General features: G+C 36.5%; 1 protein-coding gene and 1 long non-coding RNA gene across 2 annotated transcripts in view; one reads left to right on the top strand and one right to left on the bottom strand.

The window, feature by feature from the left end:
* Positions 1 to 1,633: 1,633 nt before the first annotated feature.
* LOC113065213 (ethanolamine kinase 1-like) lies at positions 1,634 to 16,272 on the top strand. Its single transcript, XM_026236479.1, has 8 exons — positions 1,634 to 1,874; positions 3,794 to 4,053; positions 4,839 to 4,979; positions 6,414 to 6,556; positions 10,264 to 10,347; positions 10,438 to 10,598; positions 13,290 to 13,363; positions 13,453 to 16,272. Exons 1-8 carry the CDS (start codon positions 1,728 to 1,730, stop codon positions 13,523 to 13,525), a joined length of 1,083 nt encoding a protein of 360 aa, XP_026092264.1. The 5' UTR covers positions 1,634 to 1,727; the 3' UTR covers positions 13,526 to 16,272.
* The window catches only part of LOC113065221 (uncharacterized), a 33,624-nt gene continuing 27,910 nt past the window's right edge, over positions 10,580 to 16,293 (bottom strand). The window contains exon 3 of the long non-coding RNA XR_003278955.1: positions 10,580 to 10,664. This is a non-coding gene — a long non-coding RNA (uncharacterized LOC113065221). The remainder of the gene's footprint in view (positions 10,665 to 16,293) is intronic.

Raw genomic sequence — 16,293 nt, 5'->3', positions numbered from 1 at the left:
ATCATTTCCGGCCCACGGCGCCACGGGATTGGTCAGAATCGTGTCACGTGGAGCACAGATAGTCCTTGTTCTAAAGATGCGATGAACATGATGTGATGTAAAATGTTTGAAGTTAATTCTGTAATATAAAAAATAAAAAAAGCTTATAACCGTGTATACAAGAACATATGTTCAGATACGAACTCAAAATGACGAGATCGTTAGCATTATGAGGCTGTACGGCATTATAAATATAAAGTGTATCCATATTATTACATATTTATATAATAATGACGAGTATGATCAACCTTTAACTAGAAATTTTTCCTTCAATCTATCAAGTTAACCTTTTGAGCCACCGAGCGCCCCCCTTGGGCAAGAAATACGTGCACATGATAAAATTAGAACTGTGTGTGTGTGTGTTTTTTTTTTTTTAAATGCAGTGCGTCAGAGCGTCCTCGTTGTTTTAAAGTTCTGATGTTAGATAACATCCAGTGAAGTTGACAAACTGACGTATAATCGGTGATGTCATGATAATCCCAGGGCCATCATGGGACACGTCCCTGTGATCTCTAAACAGACTCACAGAACATGCTGGATCATATATATATACAACTAGATAGATATAATAACTTGACACACAGATGTGCATCCATTAACCAATACACACGTCTTTCCTATATATTTCTATAGTTTGGTTATTCATAATATATTGACAATAAATGTTTGTTACATTTATGTTAAGGTTACGTCGATCTGAAATTCAGAATCACTGTAACGCTTGTGATTGTCATTAATCACAGGTTGCTACAGATCTTACACTAATGTATCTCTGTGAAAATCTTGCTAAAAGCCATTTCAGATTAACATCTACAGTAAAGTACATATTTTTGTGACTGGAAAACAGAAAAGCAAACATGTAAGCCTGTCTATCTGAGTATTATCTTAGTGACACAGAAACGCTGAAAGCTCTAATGTAAAGCAGTGTGAGTCATATTGTACCAGCATGCACCGCGACAGTCTCTTAACGCACGGGGGTGGGATCATCTGATAGCGCTGAGAAGTCCGAATCACTTTAGTGAATCGGTTCGTTTGGATAGTTCACTTGAATGAGCCGGTTCAAAAAACAATTCACAGCTGATTTCTTTAAAACTTCGGTTTATATTTTCAGTGTACATTTGTGCTGTTTGTGATTCCACTTGAGTGATTTGAGGGGATTCACCATCATACATTTTTAAAGTTAGTAAAATTCTGTCATTTAAAGGTTACGCTCATATTGTTCATGCCAATCAGTTGAGCAGTTGTATCGCTCACCTTTTTTCTCCTCCTTGAACACACACAAAGATAATGACACCAAATGACACAATGAAGATAAAATTAAAAAAAATTAACCCTCTCACTCAAGACTTTCAGAATCCCTTAGTTTTTATTTGGAAACACGCGTTTGCAACCCTTTTTTTTTTTGACTCTGTTGTTTTGTTCTGTGTTCCACGTAAGAAAATGACAGATGTTTGAATCAGGATTTTTTTTTTTTTTTACATTTTACAAAACAGCCCCTTCAGAACGCTCTAAGAGTCGGTTCGTTTGAATCGTGGAAACGAACCGGTTGCTTCGCGAATCGAATAGCACCACTGGAGGCGTAACCGTGCTCAACCTGAGTTTAAATCCGCACCCTACTGTACATTAACGCATTCATTGAATCTTCACCGTCAGAGCAGCAGCAGCAGCAGCAGCGTACGTTTACAGCAATGGCCAATTACATTCACGTTCCAGAAGGTTCGCCTGTGGTTCCTAAATTAGATGTGACTCTAGATGAGCACGATTACAGAGCCGGAGCCCTGAAACTCATCAAGACGCTGAGACCCCACTGGAAACCCTCAGAGGTCAAAATGAAGGTAATTCACATGTCTTTTCCCCTCGCGCACGACCCTACCTGATGCAGAAAGCCTACATTTACTGACGACAGCTCGTGTGGTGCATTATATAATGCAGAAAGCGAAGTTAAGCGCGTTGCGCCTTCAGATCATGAGCTGCGTCACCAGATGGTCCCGTGGGCACCATTGCGCTTAGCAGATACACTGCTGTCAGAGAAAGCACTTGTGTTGCAACACTCTCATTCATAAAAATGTATTGCTCGTGCATGCATGTATGCATTCATGCTACAATGTATTTAATGCACTAGTACAAGAAAGTTACAGCAGCAGTACAAGTGGAAAGTAGAACTACAAAGAGAATGTAGGTGGTGGATCCTTGGATATTGTGCATTAATTTTTTTTTAGCCTATTTATTACTTTATTCGATTTCGCGTCTGTTTTTATGTCATTACTATTTTATTGATTTCTTTATTAAGTTTCCCAGTAGTACCTAATACATTTAAAAAAAATACGATACTACTAGTAATAATTGCAGATACTCTTAGTCATTAACTGTTCTCAGAAATGGAATGAAGTATGAGGAAATGTTCTACCTGCATTAGGGCCTCGTACATCATTCATCATTTCTAAAATGGCTCGAAGTCATTATTTTTGTAGGACACTCAGTGTCAAGGCATTTGTTTGCTATCCTGTTAAGTTTCTATAGCACTAATAGGTGTGTGCTTACAGCTGACACAGAAAGAGGACTGTGACGGTGACATTACACTGCTCTGTTCACCCCAGTGCACTCTGTGTTCATATATAATGAATTAACCTGAGATGGGTGCAACCAAGAGTACAGTGCATGAAACTGATACACAGAGCCCCAGAATTCCTTTAATGATTGATCAAGGCATTTCACAGAACTACCTTTTCCAAGAACAAGCATATTTTGTATGACTATTCATTCTTCTAGAAGTTATCAGCCTTTCTGGACAAGATGCATTTCATTGAGTCTCTTAGAAACGTAGAATATACAAAGTCAGTTCCAGGAATAATGAAACCTAGATGTATTGACTATTGACTAAGGCGTTAACAATGTTCAATGTGATGGTTTGGGTTTCCGTCGCCTTGGTGTTGTTGAGGATTGTGAAGATAGGAATCTTTTCTTTAGCTGTGCACCAGGGGTGACATGCACCTTGAATCAAGTTTTTCAAGTGCTAAGTACTGGCATTGAATCAAATGACCTCTGATTGAGATGGCCGAGTGGAAATTTATATTAAGTCATTGGCACTTTATCAATGTGTTTCCCAAAGACAAGCTGAAAAAAAAGTCTGAACAACATTGGACATCATAGAACAAAACTGAGATCTGTAATAATATTCTGGTAAACCGAGCACTGTGCTGATTTGTGTTTCCTTCTATAAACAGAGCTGATAGGGGTGTGTCACGTCGTTTGCATGCGGGTGGGAAACTAGATATGTTTTTGGTTGTTTTCATCAACTTTCAAACAAAATTGAGAGCTCAGCACATGCCAGATGACTCTGAGGCTGGCAGAAATCAAATTCCTGACGTTCCGCCCACTGCCCGTCAATCCCAGATAGTACAGATGATTGTGGCCTGGAATGCTTGGCGTCCCAAACACGCTTCGTTTTTACATTAGTAGACAAAGTCAATTTGTTCAGCTCTGTCACCCAGAAAAAACAAACACTTTTGAGTCTATATAAACTAAAAGTCATTTAGTTGTTTTGGTTACACCGCGTTCGGTGATCAATCTTTTTTGTATGCATGTAAATAAGAGGTTTCTCTTCAGCTGAGAAGCAGAAAAGGAACTCGAAGCATGTGATGCTGATTTCACATTTTTTTTTTTTTTTTTTTTTTTAATGAACATCACTAACCGTTAACCTCAAACCATCTGAGCGAGAATGTTTATTTTTTTCTTCTTCTTCCTCTTTCTTCAGTCTTTCACTGACGGCATCACGAACAAGCTGATTGGCTGTTATGTCGGCGGGTCCTTGCAGGACGTGGTCCTGGTTCGGGTCTACGGGAACAAGACGGAACTGTTTGTGGACCGTGAGAACGAAGTGAAGAGCTTCCGTGTCCTGCAGGCGCACAGGTGTGCTCCACGCCTCTACTGCACCTTCAACAACGGCCTGTGCTATGAGTTCCTGCAGGGGGTGGCCCTGGAGCCCGAGCACATCCGCAGCCCTGCCATCTTCAGGTGAGAAACCGCGTGTTCGAATCCAATCATCCTTAATAATACGGAGCTAATTGATTCAGGATGGCGTGACGGAGATGGAGATACTGGACGCTGACCTCCAACTAGCCAGACACTTGTCACATAACCCCAAACCTTACCCAGTAATCCCTTAAGACACAAATGACACACTGCACTCTTTCTCTCTCTCTCTCTCTCGCACGCTGACCCAGTCCTCCTGCCAATGTTTGTCGGGTCTCAGACAGCTGTGAAAGAACAAGGCTACTGTGTTAACAGGGCGATGACCAAAGTGCTGGCGTTTAAATGCATTACCGTTCAAAAGTTTGGGGTAGAAAAAAAAAAGAAAAAAGATTTGTTTTATTCAGCAAGGATTCATTAAATTGATCAAAAATGACAGCAAAGACATTTTATATTTCGAATAAAATTCATCCTTTATATAATAAGATACGCTTCTTCGAGCACCAAACCAGAATTGTAAGGATCATGTGACACTGAAGACTGGAGTAATGATTCTGAAAACTCAACTGTGCCATAACATGAATAAATTACATTGTAATTGTTTTCTAATATATAAAACAGTTTGTAGTTATATCTCACAATACTACAGTTTTTAGTATATTTTTTATCTAAGAAATGCATCCTTGGTGAGATTAGGGGACTTGTTTCAAAAATGTTTTAAAAGTTTCTTCCCGATCCCTAACTTTTGAACTGTTTGTATTACATACTGTAGGGCCACTCTAAAAATGTTATCTAAACCTTAAAATAAGCCATTTTTTATATGTTTACAGGCACATTGCGAGGCAGATGGCAAAATACCATGCCATACATGCCCACAACGGCTGGGTGCCCCAGTCAGACCTCTGGCTGAGGATAAGCAAGTACTTCTCTCTTGTTCCTACACACTTTGACGACCCTGAGAAGGACCAGAGGTGAGCTTTAATTGTGTTTTGATGTTTTTAAACCAAGCAGAACATGCCAGATAACACACCCTTTCGGTTATAATGTCTCTGGGCGATATTGAAGCTGTCAATACAAGGAGGTTCAGAACTCAGGTTCACATGCTATGACGTACAGAAAGTATTTCGGGATCTTTCGATATAATTTTTTTTCCCAATATGTTTTGCTTGCTTTGTGGTTTGAAAATCCTCCCAATGTTAGATGACATGACTCATCGAGGCACAGACAAATATGTTTGTACAGATGCAAGCTGAGAACAGCATGCATTGAGAACAATGTCGGTTTTGTTTTGTTTCGCAGATAACAATTAATAATCCTTTTATAATGTAACCTCTTTTAAAAATAGATTCAGTACCGATGACGGGAATCCATATTCAAATATAACAAAGACTTATTTATAGAATAATATGAACACGAATATCAAAAGTAAGGTAGAAGAATTAAAGGAGAAGTTCACTTCTAGAACAACAATTTACAGATGATGTACTCAACCCCTTGTCATCATTCGAGATGTTCATGTCTTTCATTCTTCAGTCGTAAAGAAATTAGTGTTTTTTGAGAAAACGTTTCAGGATTTCTCTCCATATAATGGACTTCTTGTTAGGAGTTTGAACTTCTAAAATGCAGTTTAAATGCAATTTCAAAGGGCTCTAAACGATCCCAGCCGAGGAAGAAGGATCTTCTCTAGCGAAATGATCTGATATTTTCTGAAGTAATGTACAATTATAAATTTTTTAACCTCAAAAGCTCGTCTTGTCGATCTCTGGGTGAACTATTCTGATTCATTCCGGTTCATGACAGTTAGGGTATGTCGAAAATCTCCCATCTCATTTTCTCCTCCAACTTCAGCGGGAACATACAAAGAAGGTCAAATGCCCTTTACAAAAAGTTAAAACCTCAATGAAGGACGATTTTTTTGTTGATTACGTATATATATATATATATATACACCCATGAAATATCTGTGACAAATCATTGCAGATACAACTGAATTTGTACATTTGTCTGAAGGAAATGTGAGTGCTTGTACAGTACATGAAAAACTGGGACATGGAGTTTTTTTTTCTTTTCCTTTTGTTGTGTGGGTTGCTAGAGCGTTTGTCCATGTCATGTGAAGCCTGAGCTAATAGTTCAGGAATGTTGGAATGTACAGTTGGATTCGAAGTGAATATGTATATTTTTTTATACCTTAGAGGCAAAAGTTATTGCGCAACGAGTGCTGACAACCTATTACATGCCCGTACAGTGTCTCTGTGGTTAGTTTACTATTTATAGATAGTTGTTCATAAGATTTTTATCTTATTGAGTGAGGCAGGTTCATGTACAGCGTGCCTTATTTGAATCACGCTGGAACACAGAAGTGTGTTTGTGTTTTCTGAATGTGTGTATGTGTCGTCTGTTTCCAGGCTGAACAGTGAGGTGCCCAGCACTGAGTGTCTTCGAGACGAGATGATCTGGCTTCAGCAGAACCTTTCTAAACTGGGTTCCCCAGTGGTTCTGTGTCACAACGATCTGCTCTGTAAGAACATCATCTACAACCAACAGGAAGGTGAGTCCAACAAACCCCAGCAGCTTCCTTCAGCCACAGCGTATGTTTCCCCAACCCCCCCTGCCTAAGGTAGGCTTAAATTTAGTGTTTTCACCTCTGAAATATAACATGGATGCCCTTTCCTAAAGGGTAGTAAAATTACAGTTTCATCCAATTTCATCAAGGCATCAGGAGAATCCACTGGTTTCCATAAAATGTGTTTTCTGTTCTTGAAATCAAAAGCAAATGTGTGTTTGTGTTTGCTTTGGGGAATGTTGTTGAATGCTATCTTCATGATGTAGAGACGGGTGACTGTCTGCTGCTACCTGTCCCACAGGATGGAGAATGTGACTCGAGTCATTCCTGTTATCTTACCTTTTCAGTTCTTTCCTTTCTGTAAATATATTTATGAAATGAGGAAGTATTTCTATAAAACACAGTGTCAGACTTTCATAAATATGCCTAGCGCAGGCTAGGGCACTTCAGCTTAAGTTCTACAAAGACAAGAAAATAACAGGAAGGAAATTTAAAGCTTAATTTGAATAAAATTGAGTCATTTGATATGATCGAAATTTTAGTCATACTGTGTTTACTTTAAAACATGTAAATAAATCTAAGAATTAAATGTATAGGCCTATATTAGAATTGAAAATGTATACATTTTTTTAATAAAAGATTTAAAATTTGTCATATTTACTCAATTTCTCTTTGAACATTTTTGTCATGTTCTCAGGTCACTAAACCCAATAAAGTACATTATTTTTTATTAAATAATATAATGAATAAAGAATTATATATTTGTTATATGAATTATTTAGATGTGTAGATTGTTGGTAGGCTATATATTATACTGTAGTTTTTTTTTATAAAACAAATTATATTTATAAATAATAATACATTTGAATCTTTTAGATGTATAGATTATACTGTAGTTTTTATATTTAAAAAATCTAAATGAATTTAGAAAATTTATAAATGTGCACATTTTAATTAAATATTCTAATTGTAAATATTTTTCAATTGTAATTTTTCATTTAATCATCTCTCTTTGGTTTGAGTGGATGTTGACATTTTTGTCATGTTCTCAGGTACCAAAACTCAATAAAGTATAATATTTTAATAAAATAAATTATATTTATAAATAACATAAAGAACTATATATTTGTAATATGGATTTTTTTTAGTTGTATATATTATATTGTAGTTGTTTTTTTAAAATGTATAAATAAATACACGTAGGCACGCTTACATTATTAATTAAAATTCACCTTGTGTTTAATTAAAATCATCAGCATAACACAAATGACCCACTTATGATTATGAGCATGAGAAAATGGCTGCTCTGCCACAGCAGTAGCGTGAAAATGTGTAGTTCCTGTCTTTTTTTTTTTTTTGTGGCAGCAACAGTCAGCACATATCGTTTGTCCTAAAGGTATCACTTGCCTCTAAAAACTGTTCTTGAAGCAGTAAATAATTCCCCACGAGCGATTAGAGATTGGCTCATGGAAATCTGCTTGGGGAACAGGGTTTGGAGGCAGCTGCGACCTTGGCCACTTGTTTGTATTTGAACTTCGAGAGAGGAAGGAGGCTCTGTTTTCAGAAGAAAAAAAAAGCTAAGCCACTTCCTCCAACTCGCTTTTAACACCGACCAAGAGGCGGGAGGAAGTTTTCACAGTAAAATGTTTGTTTTTGACATCCCTGCTCCCCTTCCAGACGAGACCTATAGTAACCAAGAGCGGGAGTGTTGCGCAATAGGCCTTGTTTTTGTTTTACTCGCCTTTTGTTGACATCAGGGAGTCAAATAAGTTTGAGAGTCCCACCAGCTTGACCTGAACAGGAAGCCGCTGTGGCATTTGCATAGAGCCAGTAACTCGGGGCCTCATTGGCTGGCTAATGGACCAATGGGGATGCTGTGTGGTGGGGGTGTGCGTTTATGAGATGAGCCGTGTTTGTTTTTAACGGGGGAGGCGCCCAATGGCCTCTCTGCAGTGAAGCTGTGTGTGTTCTGTGACAGATGTGAGTTTGCCCAAATCTCTTCATCTGCTGCACAGGGCTATAGCCACTGACTGGAGGTGTTCAGTGTGTCCCGCTAGGACGCCACCGGGTCCGGTAACCACCTCACGTGTCTCTTTCTGTAGACCAACACTTCTGTCCAATTTCAAATAATTAATTTCTTTTTTTCTTTTTTTGTAACTCACCATAAGCTCTAGAGCACTGGGAATGCAAGGCAACGTAAAGTCAAACACACTTTAGGGGCAATAATGTTAGATATTACAAACTAGGCAGTGATTAATGAATAATGCATTACACATATGTAGACTGAGAGGAGTAAGGCTTTGTATTTTGAAGTCAACACTGTCTACATCACCTGACCGATCAAGTCATTGCTTGCGAAACCACTGCTATACAGACTATGTGCCACTAGATGGCAACGCTGCCATTCTCTCTCCTTTAACTCTTCCGTCCTTCCAGCCCTGTGGTTTTACAGTTTTTCTAAATTTCTATTGATTTACATTGTAAAAAGCTGTAAACTCTTGTCTAACCTGACTTGTTTATCCATTTTTTTTTTAATTCTGGCTTTTCTTTTACTCTCTCTGTACTTTTTACTGTTGTGTTTCCTCCTGTAGAGCAGAAGACTGTTTAAGCGTTGCACTCTTGCTTTCACCAGTCACGAGATTTCCAGGAAAACTTGCAAAAAAATTTGCCCACTCGCTAAATAATTTGTATTCAAGCTGAAAACCTTGTTTGTTTTAATTTGAAATATTCAAAATAATAATAATAATAAATGTCCCTTTAAGAATAACATAAAACAAAGTTGCAAGTTTTCCACTTTTCTTCTCAGACTCATGTAAATAGTGATTCATCAATTAGATTTTATAAATTTTCATCAATTTTAGACTTTTTTTTAAAATTTATAACAGATGTTCATAATTTTTATATTATTATTATTATTATTATTATTATTATTATTATTATTATTATTACCGGTATTATAATTTTTTATTTATTATAAAAACTTTTAAATCTATTATACTTTGAATTGTTTCTAATTTAAGAGTGTTGAAATATAGCACTTTCCAGAATACAGAATCAATTTCACTTACCCCTACACTTATTAAAAATATTTAATATATTGAAAATGTATTTTGTGCTTTTTTTTTCTTTTTTTTTTTAATGATACAATTATAAATGTTAATATTTGGTGATTGAAATGATACATAATGGAATAGAAGCATGGATAAAATTCATTGAAAATATTATAAAGATGTTGCATCATGATCTGGAAGCACAGTTTGTCAAAAACATGAAATAAAATCATTACCATTGCACACAGATGATCATGTTATTATTACAGGATGTGAAAAATACTTTAAATAAAATGAAACCATCTGAAATTTTTTTTTCAAAGCGATCCTAATTGAAGAATCACCTAAATATAACATGCGTTTTATTTCCACAATGCATGCTATAAGTGCATGAAATCTGTCCTCATGTCTTGTTCACTTTGCCATTTGTTTATGCTTTCTTGTCTTGCACCAGAATGCAAATCCTTACTCCTTTTCCCAGATGTGATTTGACAAGTCATTTAAATTGCAGATAATGCCCATGTAGTGATGGTTTGCTAATACAGGCAATAGATTGTAACAGTAAAAAAGAACAAGGGTTATTAAAAAGACAATGCCCGTGTGCTTCTCTAAACAAATTGCTATTTGTTTCCCCTCCTGCAGGAAATGTCAAATTCATTGACTACGAATATGCTGGGTACAATTACCAAGCCTTTGACATTGGGAATCACTTCAATGAATTTGCAGGTAATGCAATACGAACACAAATTAAGCTATTGTATAGAAGAGAAAAGAACCTGCTTAACCAAGTGGGTGTGGCCTTCTTGTGATTGACAGGTCTGAATGAGGTGGACTACACGCTGTATCCTGGGCGAGAGCTCCAGTTGCAGTGGCTCCGGGCCTATCTGGAGGCCTACAAGGAGTACAAATCACAGGGCACACAGGTCTCCTGCACTGAAGTGGAGGTGCTGTACGTGCAAGTCAACCGCTTCGCCTTGGTGAGTCGAAACTGGATTTATCCGCCATGGTCTGGAATCGTGACTCATTTCGATTCCATCTGCACCCTGCCAAATTAAACATCAGTCTTTTGTTTTTTCCATGTAATTACTGTCTTTAATGACATGCAGCATTTTACAAAGTAAACTGGAACAGATAGATGGTCTGCATTAGAGCCACGCTGAAGTGGAGACAAAGGTATGAATAGTGATTGCAAGTTGTCAGAGAAGGAGCCTTGACACCCTGCCCATCCTTGCAAGCGTCTAATGAGAGGACCTCAGGGTGTTTGTGTGTGTTCGAAGGTCATTCTTTGACGATCGAGTAGCACACCTGCCCTTTCTTGATGATGATATTTATTTCAGAGAGGAACACTAATTTAATATCCTCTTTACTCTCGCTGTTTAGTCTTTTGTGATCAATCGATGTGTTAAAAGCAGGGCAGGCGTTTTTTGATTTTTCAGTTTTACAGGGGAAGAAGGAGAAAAAAAAATCTAACTCTGGCTTTCAGATATGGTGAACAAAACTGTGGGAGGGTCCGTTTTCTCTCCTGTCCTTGAGAGACACTAAAACAAATGCCTGAGGAATGCCATAGCGTGAGGCTTAATGAATGTGATTTGTTGCCTTCGTTTTGGATTCCTTTTTCTGCGGCCTTAATTGAAAGCTAGATCAAACTGAAAAGCGCTGATTTTTTTTATTTTTACGTCACGATATGCTCATATTCTGATTAAGTAAGTGTCATGTTAATACACTAACCTGCCATAAACAGATTAAGCAGATATTACGGTTTCTAGAAATCTGAGGCAGCTGTCTTATGCTTTTAATAAGCAGAATTTTGTATTCTGGTTATTCATTTATTTCTGCATTATATAATTTTGATGATATTATATCAAACAAAGGCAATTCTGAAAAATATTGGATACAGCTGCGGAAAGTTTACAAAGAGGAAATCAATAGAAAATTGCAAAAAATAAATAAATATATATTTATATTCTTTGTACACCACCTTTCCAAAGTTTGGTCAGTCAGATGTTTTTAAATTAAAAACAATACTTTTATTGAGCATGCATGCATAAAATTGATCAAAAGTGATATTTTAGACTTCCTACTTATCAAAGTGTTTTCATAAAATATGTTTTCACATGGATCACATGACACTGAAGACTGCAGTGAATTCACATTATATAATTATTACTTAATGTTATAGTATATATTATATTGCAGTACAATAGTCATTTTTCATTTGAAATATTACACAACAATATTTTTTATTAAAAATAAATGCAGCCTTTTTTCAAAAACATTAGAAAGTCTTCCCAAACCCCAGTTTTTGCACACTACAACAGTAGTGTGTTTCCATTATAATGTATAATATAAAAGTATTCCAAATATATTCTACAGACTTGTCATTTCAGATGCCCATTGAAGCTCTGCTTTATGATGTCACTCTGATGTTTGCACACTATCCTCACATGCCTAAGCCAGGAGACACAGAGTTTATAAAAGATGGTCTGAATATACTCCGAGATTGTGTCTGAGGGAGTTCGGGACCTTTGACTCTGGCAGAGGCGAACATTTATTCTGTGCAGTTGAGTGAAAAACACGGATGGAGGATAGAGACTTTATTGTAGGCCAGCAAACCCGTGATCTTTACTCACATGATGGCAAGCGTAATTTAGTCTCATCAGAGGGCTTTTATAGAAATGCCACATTTTATATGCTTTTACTTCACTGTCAGTGATCCAGAATCAACACTAATAACTTCCATGCAGTTATCCTTTTTCCTTTTTTAATGGCTCCACTCAAAGGAAGCCATCTCTGCTTAGAAAGGCGTGGGTCAGATGTTTCCAAGCAACAGTACAACATACAATCTGTCACACAGTTAACGTCAGTGTCAGGGTCAATCTCAACGCTTAGTCCCGTTTTACTCTCAAATCAAAATAGAAAATAAAGAACATTTGTGGTTATTGAATGAAGTCTGTTTGTGTATCGAAACATTGTTTTTATAACAGCTGAACATCAGCCATCTCTTGTCAGTTGTGTAAGGTGAATTTTCATGAATGAAATGGAAGTTTGGGAACAAATGATATATTAATAGAGCATTTAAAATATTAATACAGTTAGTTAGTATTTGTTGTACTGAATTTAAATTACACTGAATCAAATAAAAATAAACATTATACATTTATTAATTTATACATATCTTCCAGGTACTGAAAATAAGCTTTTCTGTTTTAAAAGTAAAATATTAATGTCATATTCATATGACTTTGTATTAATGTTTTGTAGTATTTATTAACCTTTTGAAATGGCTTTTATTTTTATATTTTCAGTTTTCATTTTTATTTTAGTAAAATTATGCATTGTCATTTTTATTATTTTATTTATTTATTTTTTATTTAGCTTTATTTCAGTTTTAGTAATTTTAGTATTTATTTTTAAATTGTTTTTATAATGATATTTTATATTTATTTTGTAAAATTTATTATCTAATCTTAATTTAAATTAATTCGAAAAATACAAGTCTTGAATATATGAATATAATTATAGTTAAGTTTATTTTTTTATTATTATTTTGGGATACAGTATGAATTGTTTTTTTATATTTACTCCTCTGTACCACGATATCTTCCTCTGTGGCAAAAAAAAGTCTATCCTCATTTTTCCTCATGTTCTTTGTTTTTTGTCCTCCCCAGGCATCTCATTTCTTTTGGGGACTCTGGGCATTGATCCAAGCTCAGTACTCCACCATTGACTTTGACTTTTTGGGGTAAGTTTTCACATTTCTACAACAACATCCTTATAATCTAGATTTCAACAGTGTATTCTTATTCCTGGCCACCATATTTGCTTCTGCAGATATGCAGTTCTCCGTTTCAGCCAGTACTTCAAGATGAAACCAGAGGTGATGTCACTGCACCTTCCAGAATAATCTCTCAGACCTGGGCTTGAGTTTCTCCAGAGAAGGGCTCCCCCTGGTGGACACAAGAACTAGCTGGAGACCTCTTCAGTTTGTAGAATGAACACTGCACTTACTTGTCTGAACACATCATTTTAGATAAGCCCCACATCATCTCTGAACTCAAAGCTGGTTTAGCGTTATAGAGAACCAAGCACCTAAGCCCTCCTTCTCGCTTTTATGTGGCGGTCGAGAGAGAGACCCACCCCAGTGCCCTAGTCCGTTTTCAGTGAAGTGAAATTGCCAATTGAGGAAGCAAACCGCTCCTATTGATTGCTTACTCTAGAGCCTCAACTTGCCAATGTATGTTAAGAGAAAGCCCTGGAGAATCTCAAATTAAGAAAAGCTCCCCAGATACCCACCTTCAAGGACAGGGAACCTCTGACAACAATTATTATCTGGAGACCGAGGAGGAGGGCAGCTGGGTCTGTTTTCAGCGACTAACTATCACCCTAAAGGTCATTCCAGCTTGTTTACACAACTTTTAATGGGAGAAATCAGTGTACTGTAAGATAATGTAGGCTTTACTGTATGGATAGTCACTGATTCTGTCTAAACGGTGAACTTTGGGCCTGTCTGTTCCTACGAGGGTTGTTCCTGGCACAGCTGCATTAAGATGTGTAATTCAGGGACCAATAGAAGCTTCGTTGTTCGTCTCTGGCAGACGGTTCCTCCCTCGTCCTGTCACTGTGAACCACTGTATAGAGCCTCCATAAAGTTTCTCATTGTTTTCCCAGCGTGGTGCTTGGAGAAAGTAGACGCACAGTAGCCGTGGCTACACCGAGCCGGTAGCTAATCTGAAGCCCACACCAAAGTGCTGATATTTCTCGCTTGTACATTATGCACAGTGTATTTTTTCATGGTAGAAATAACATGTGGTAATATTTACATATTGAACGGTGGTTTTTGTACTTATTTAAATGGCGCTGTTAAAGAGGTCGCTCTTGAGACGTGTGCTTTTTCTGGGAGGTTTCGGTGAACTTTTTGTAATGGATGTATTTCCTGGGAGCTTTAACGAAGGTATCGCCTGCTGGACGCACTAAAGCTTTTGTATTCGTAACCCCTGTCCACATAGCTAAATCATAGGCCTTTTTGCACAAACTCTGATTGCTTTAAGAACAAATCAGTCCCCAGTTCACCTTGCTCTTTGAGCTTAAGCCTAATTTTAAGTGCACATAGTGGGAGATTTTAGGCACTGCTTTATTTTGCAGGGTCCCTGTTAATAAATTAACTGCTAAAGTAAAAACTATTTTTGTGTAACCAAGTTACACAGCAATGGTGTAGTAGTTTATTAATCCCATATCTTCCTTAGAAGAACCAAGGTCAGAAATTAATCTGAACTGAGACAAAAAAATGGCCTAGAGATGTTAAATGTAAGGGCAAATAATGTCCTTGTGTAAATTAAATAAATATATTTTTTATATCTGTTATACCACTGTTCAGAAGTTTGGAGTCAATTCGATTTTATTTTATGTATGGATCTATGTATTTATTTATTTATTTTTGAAAGAAATTAAATTTCTTTTTATTCATCAAAGAATCCTGAAAACGTGTCGGAAAAATGTCCCAAAAAATATTTAGCATCACAACTGGGTTTAACATTAATGGAGAAATGCCATAAAAGGAATGAATAAAATTTTAAAATACTTCAAAACTGAAAACAGTCCTTTTTGTATTGTATAAACTGTGACCATATTTTTGAACAAATGAATGCAGCCTTGGTGAGATTAAAAGACTTCTTTTAAAAATGTTCGAAAATCTTCCTGACCCCAAACTTTTGAACATTTCTCGCTTATTTTTATTTAAAGCTGATCTAATTTAGTTTTTTTGACACCATAGTTCCCAGTTAAATCGACTGATTCATTAAAAATCTTCGACATCAAATCTCTTAGAGAACAAGAGAAAGTATGCCACTGAAATCAATTCCCCTTAGTTTCTAAAGCTGCGCAGTACAGATGAGCAATGTATTATAAAATGTGACCAAGATTTATTTATTTTTTCTTTCTCCTAAGAAGTTTTCTGGTGCAAACCTCAGCTCTGAGACTTGCCTTCGCACCGCCTGGCTTCCCTCATTTACCTCAGTTTCCTGTGTCAGTTTGCCTATGCTACAAACAACCATCTACAATTCTGTAAATACTAGAAACTGTGAATTTCTGGTTGTTTTATTGTATTTTGACATATGCTTCTTTTTCAATGCCAGTTCTTTTGTAGCTGTCAGGCTTGCACCTTGATCACGATTTTGAACTGTCAAAGACCACACAGAATGCTACATTTTACTTTTTCCTTTCTTCTTTTTTTTTTTTTTAGCCAGAAATGTTCATCAAACTAGAGTAGTGGAAAATTTCTCTCTTTTAACAGTCTGTGAAGATTAACTGATTTCTTTGCACTTTTTAGCATATATATAAACCTCAAAGTGAATGGTGGTTCCAGATTTCAGCCAGTGAAGTGCTTCTGGTGAACAGAAGATGTACAGGACAGCCTCATGCAAGCATCTACTGGCGGTTTTTAGTGCAGGGGTATATGTACAACTGTAAACAAACTGTAAAAGAAAATCTTTGCTTATTATTAAACAATGTCTGTTGTTAATATCTAAACAGAGATATTCTTTTTCTAAGAACTGTTAATAGGGTTAAATAATAGCCTGGGGATGAAATCCTGAAGTGTTGCATTGTAGATTATGTATCAAATCCTTTGAATAGAAATAAAATGTAACCAATTATATTTGCCCCATTTTCTTGTCT

Source organism: Carassius auratus, chromosome 4, assembly GCF_003368295.1.
Source record: "Carassius auratus strain Wakin chromosome 4, ASM336829v1, whole genome shotgun sequence".
Classification (NCBI taxonomy): Eukaryota; Metazoa; Chordata; class Actinopteri; order Cypriniformes; family Cyprinidae; genus Carassius; species Carassius auratus.
The sequence above is the reverse complement of the archived record's forward strand: the minus strand, read 5'-3'. Positions and strand labels throughout refer to the sequence as shown.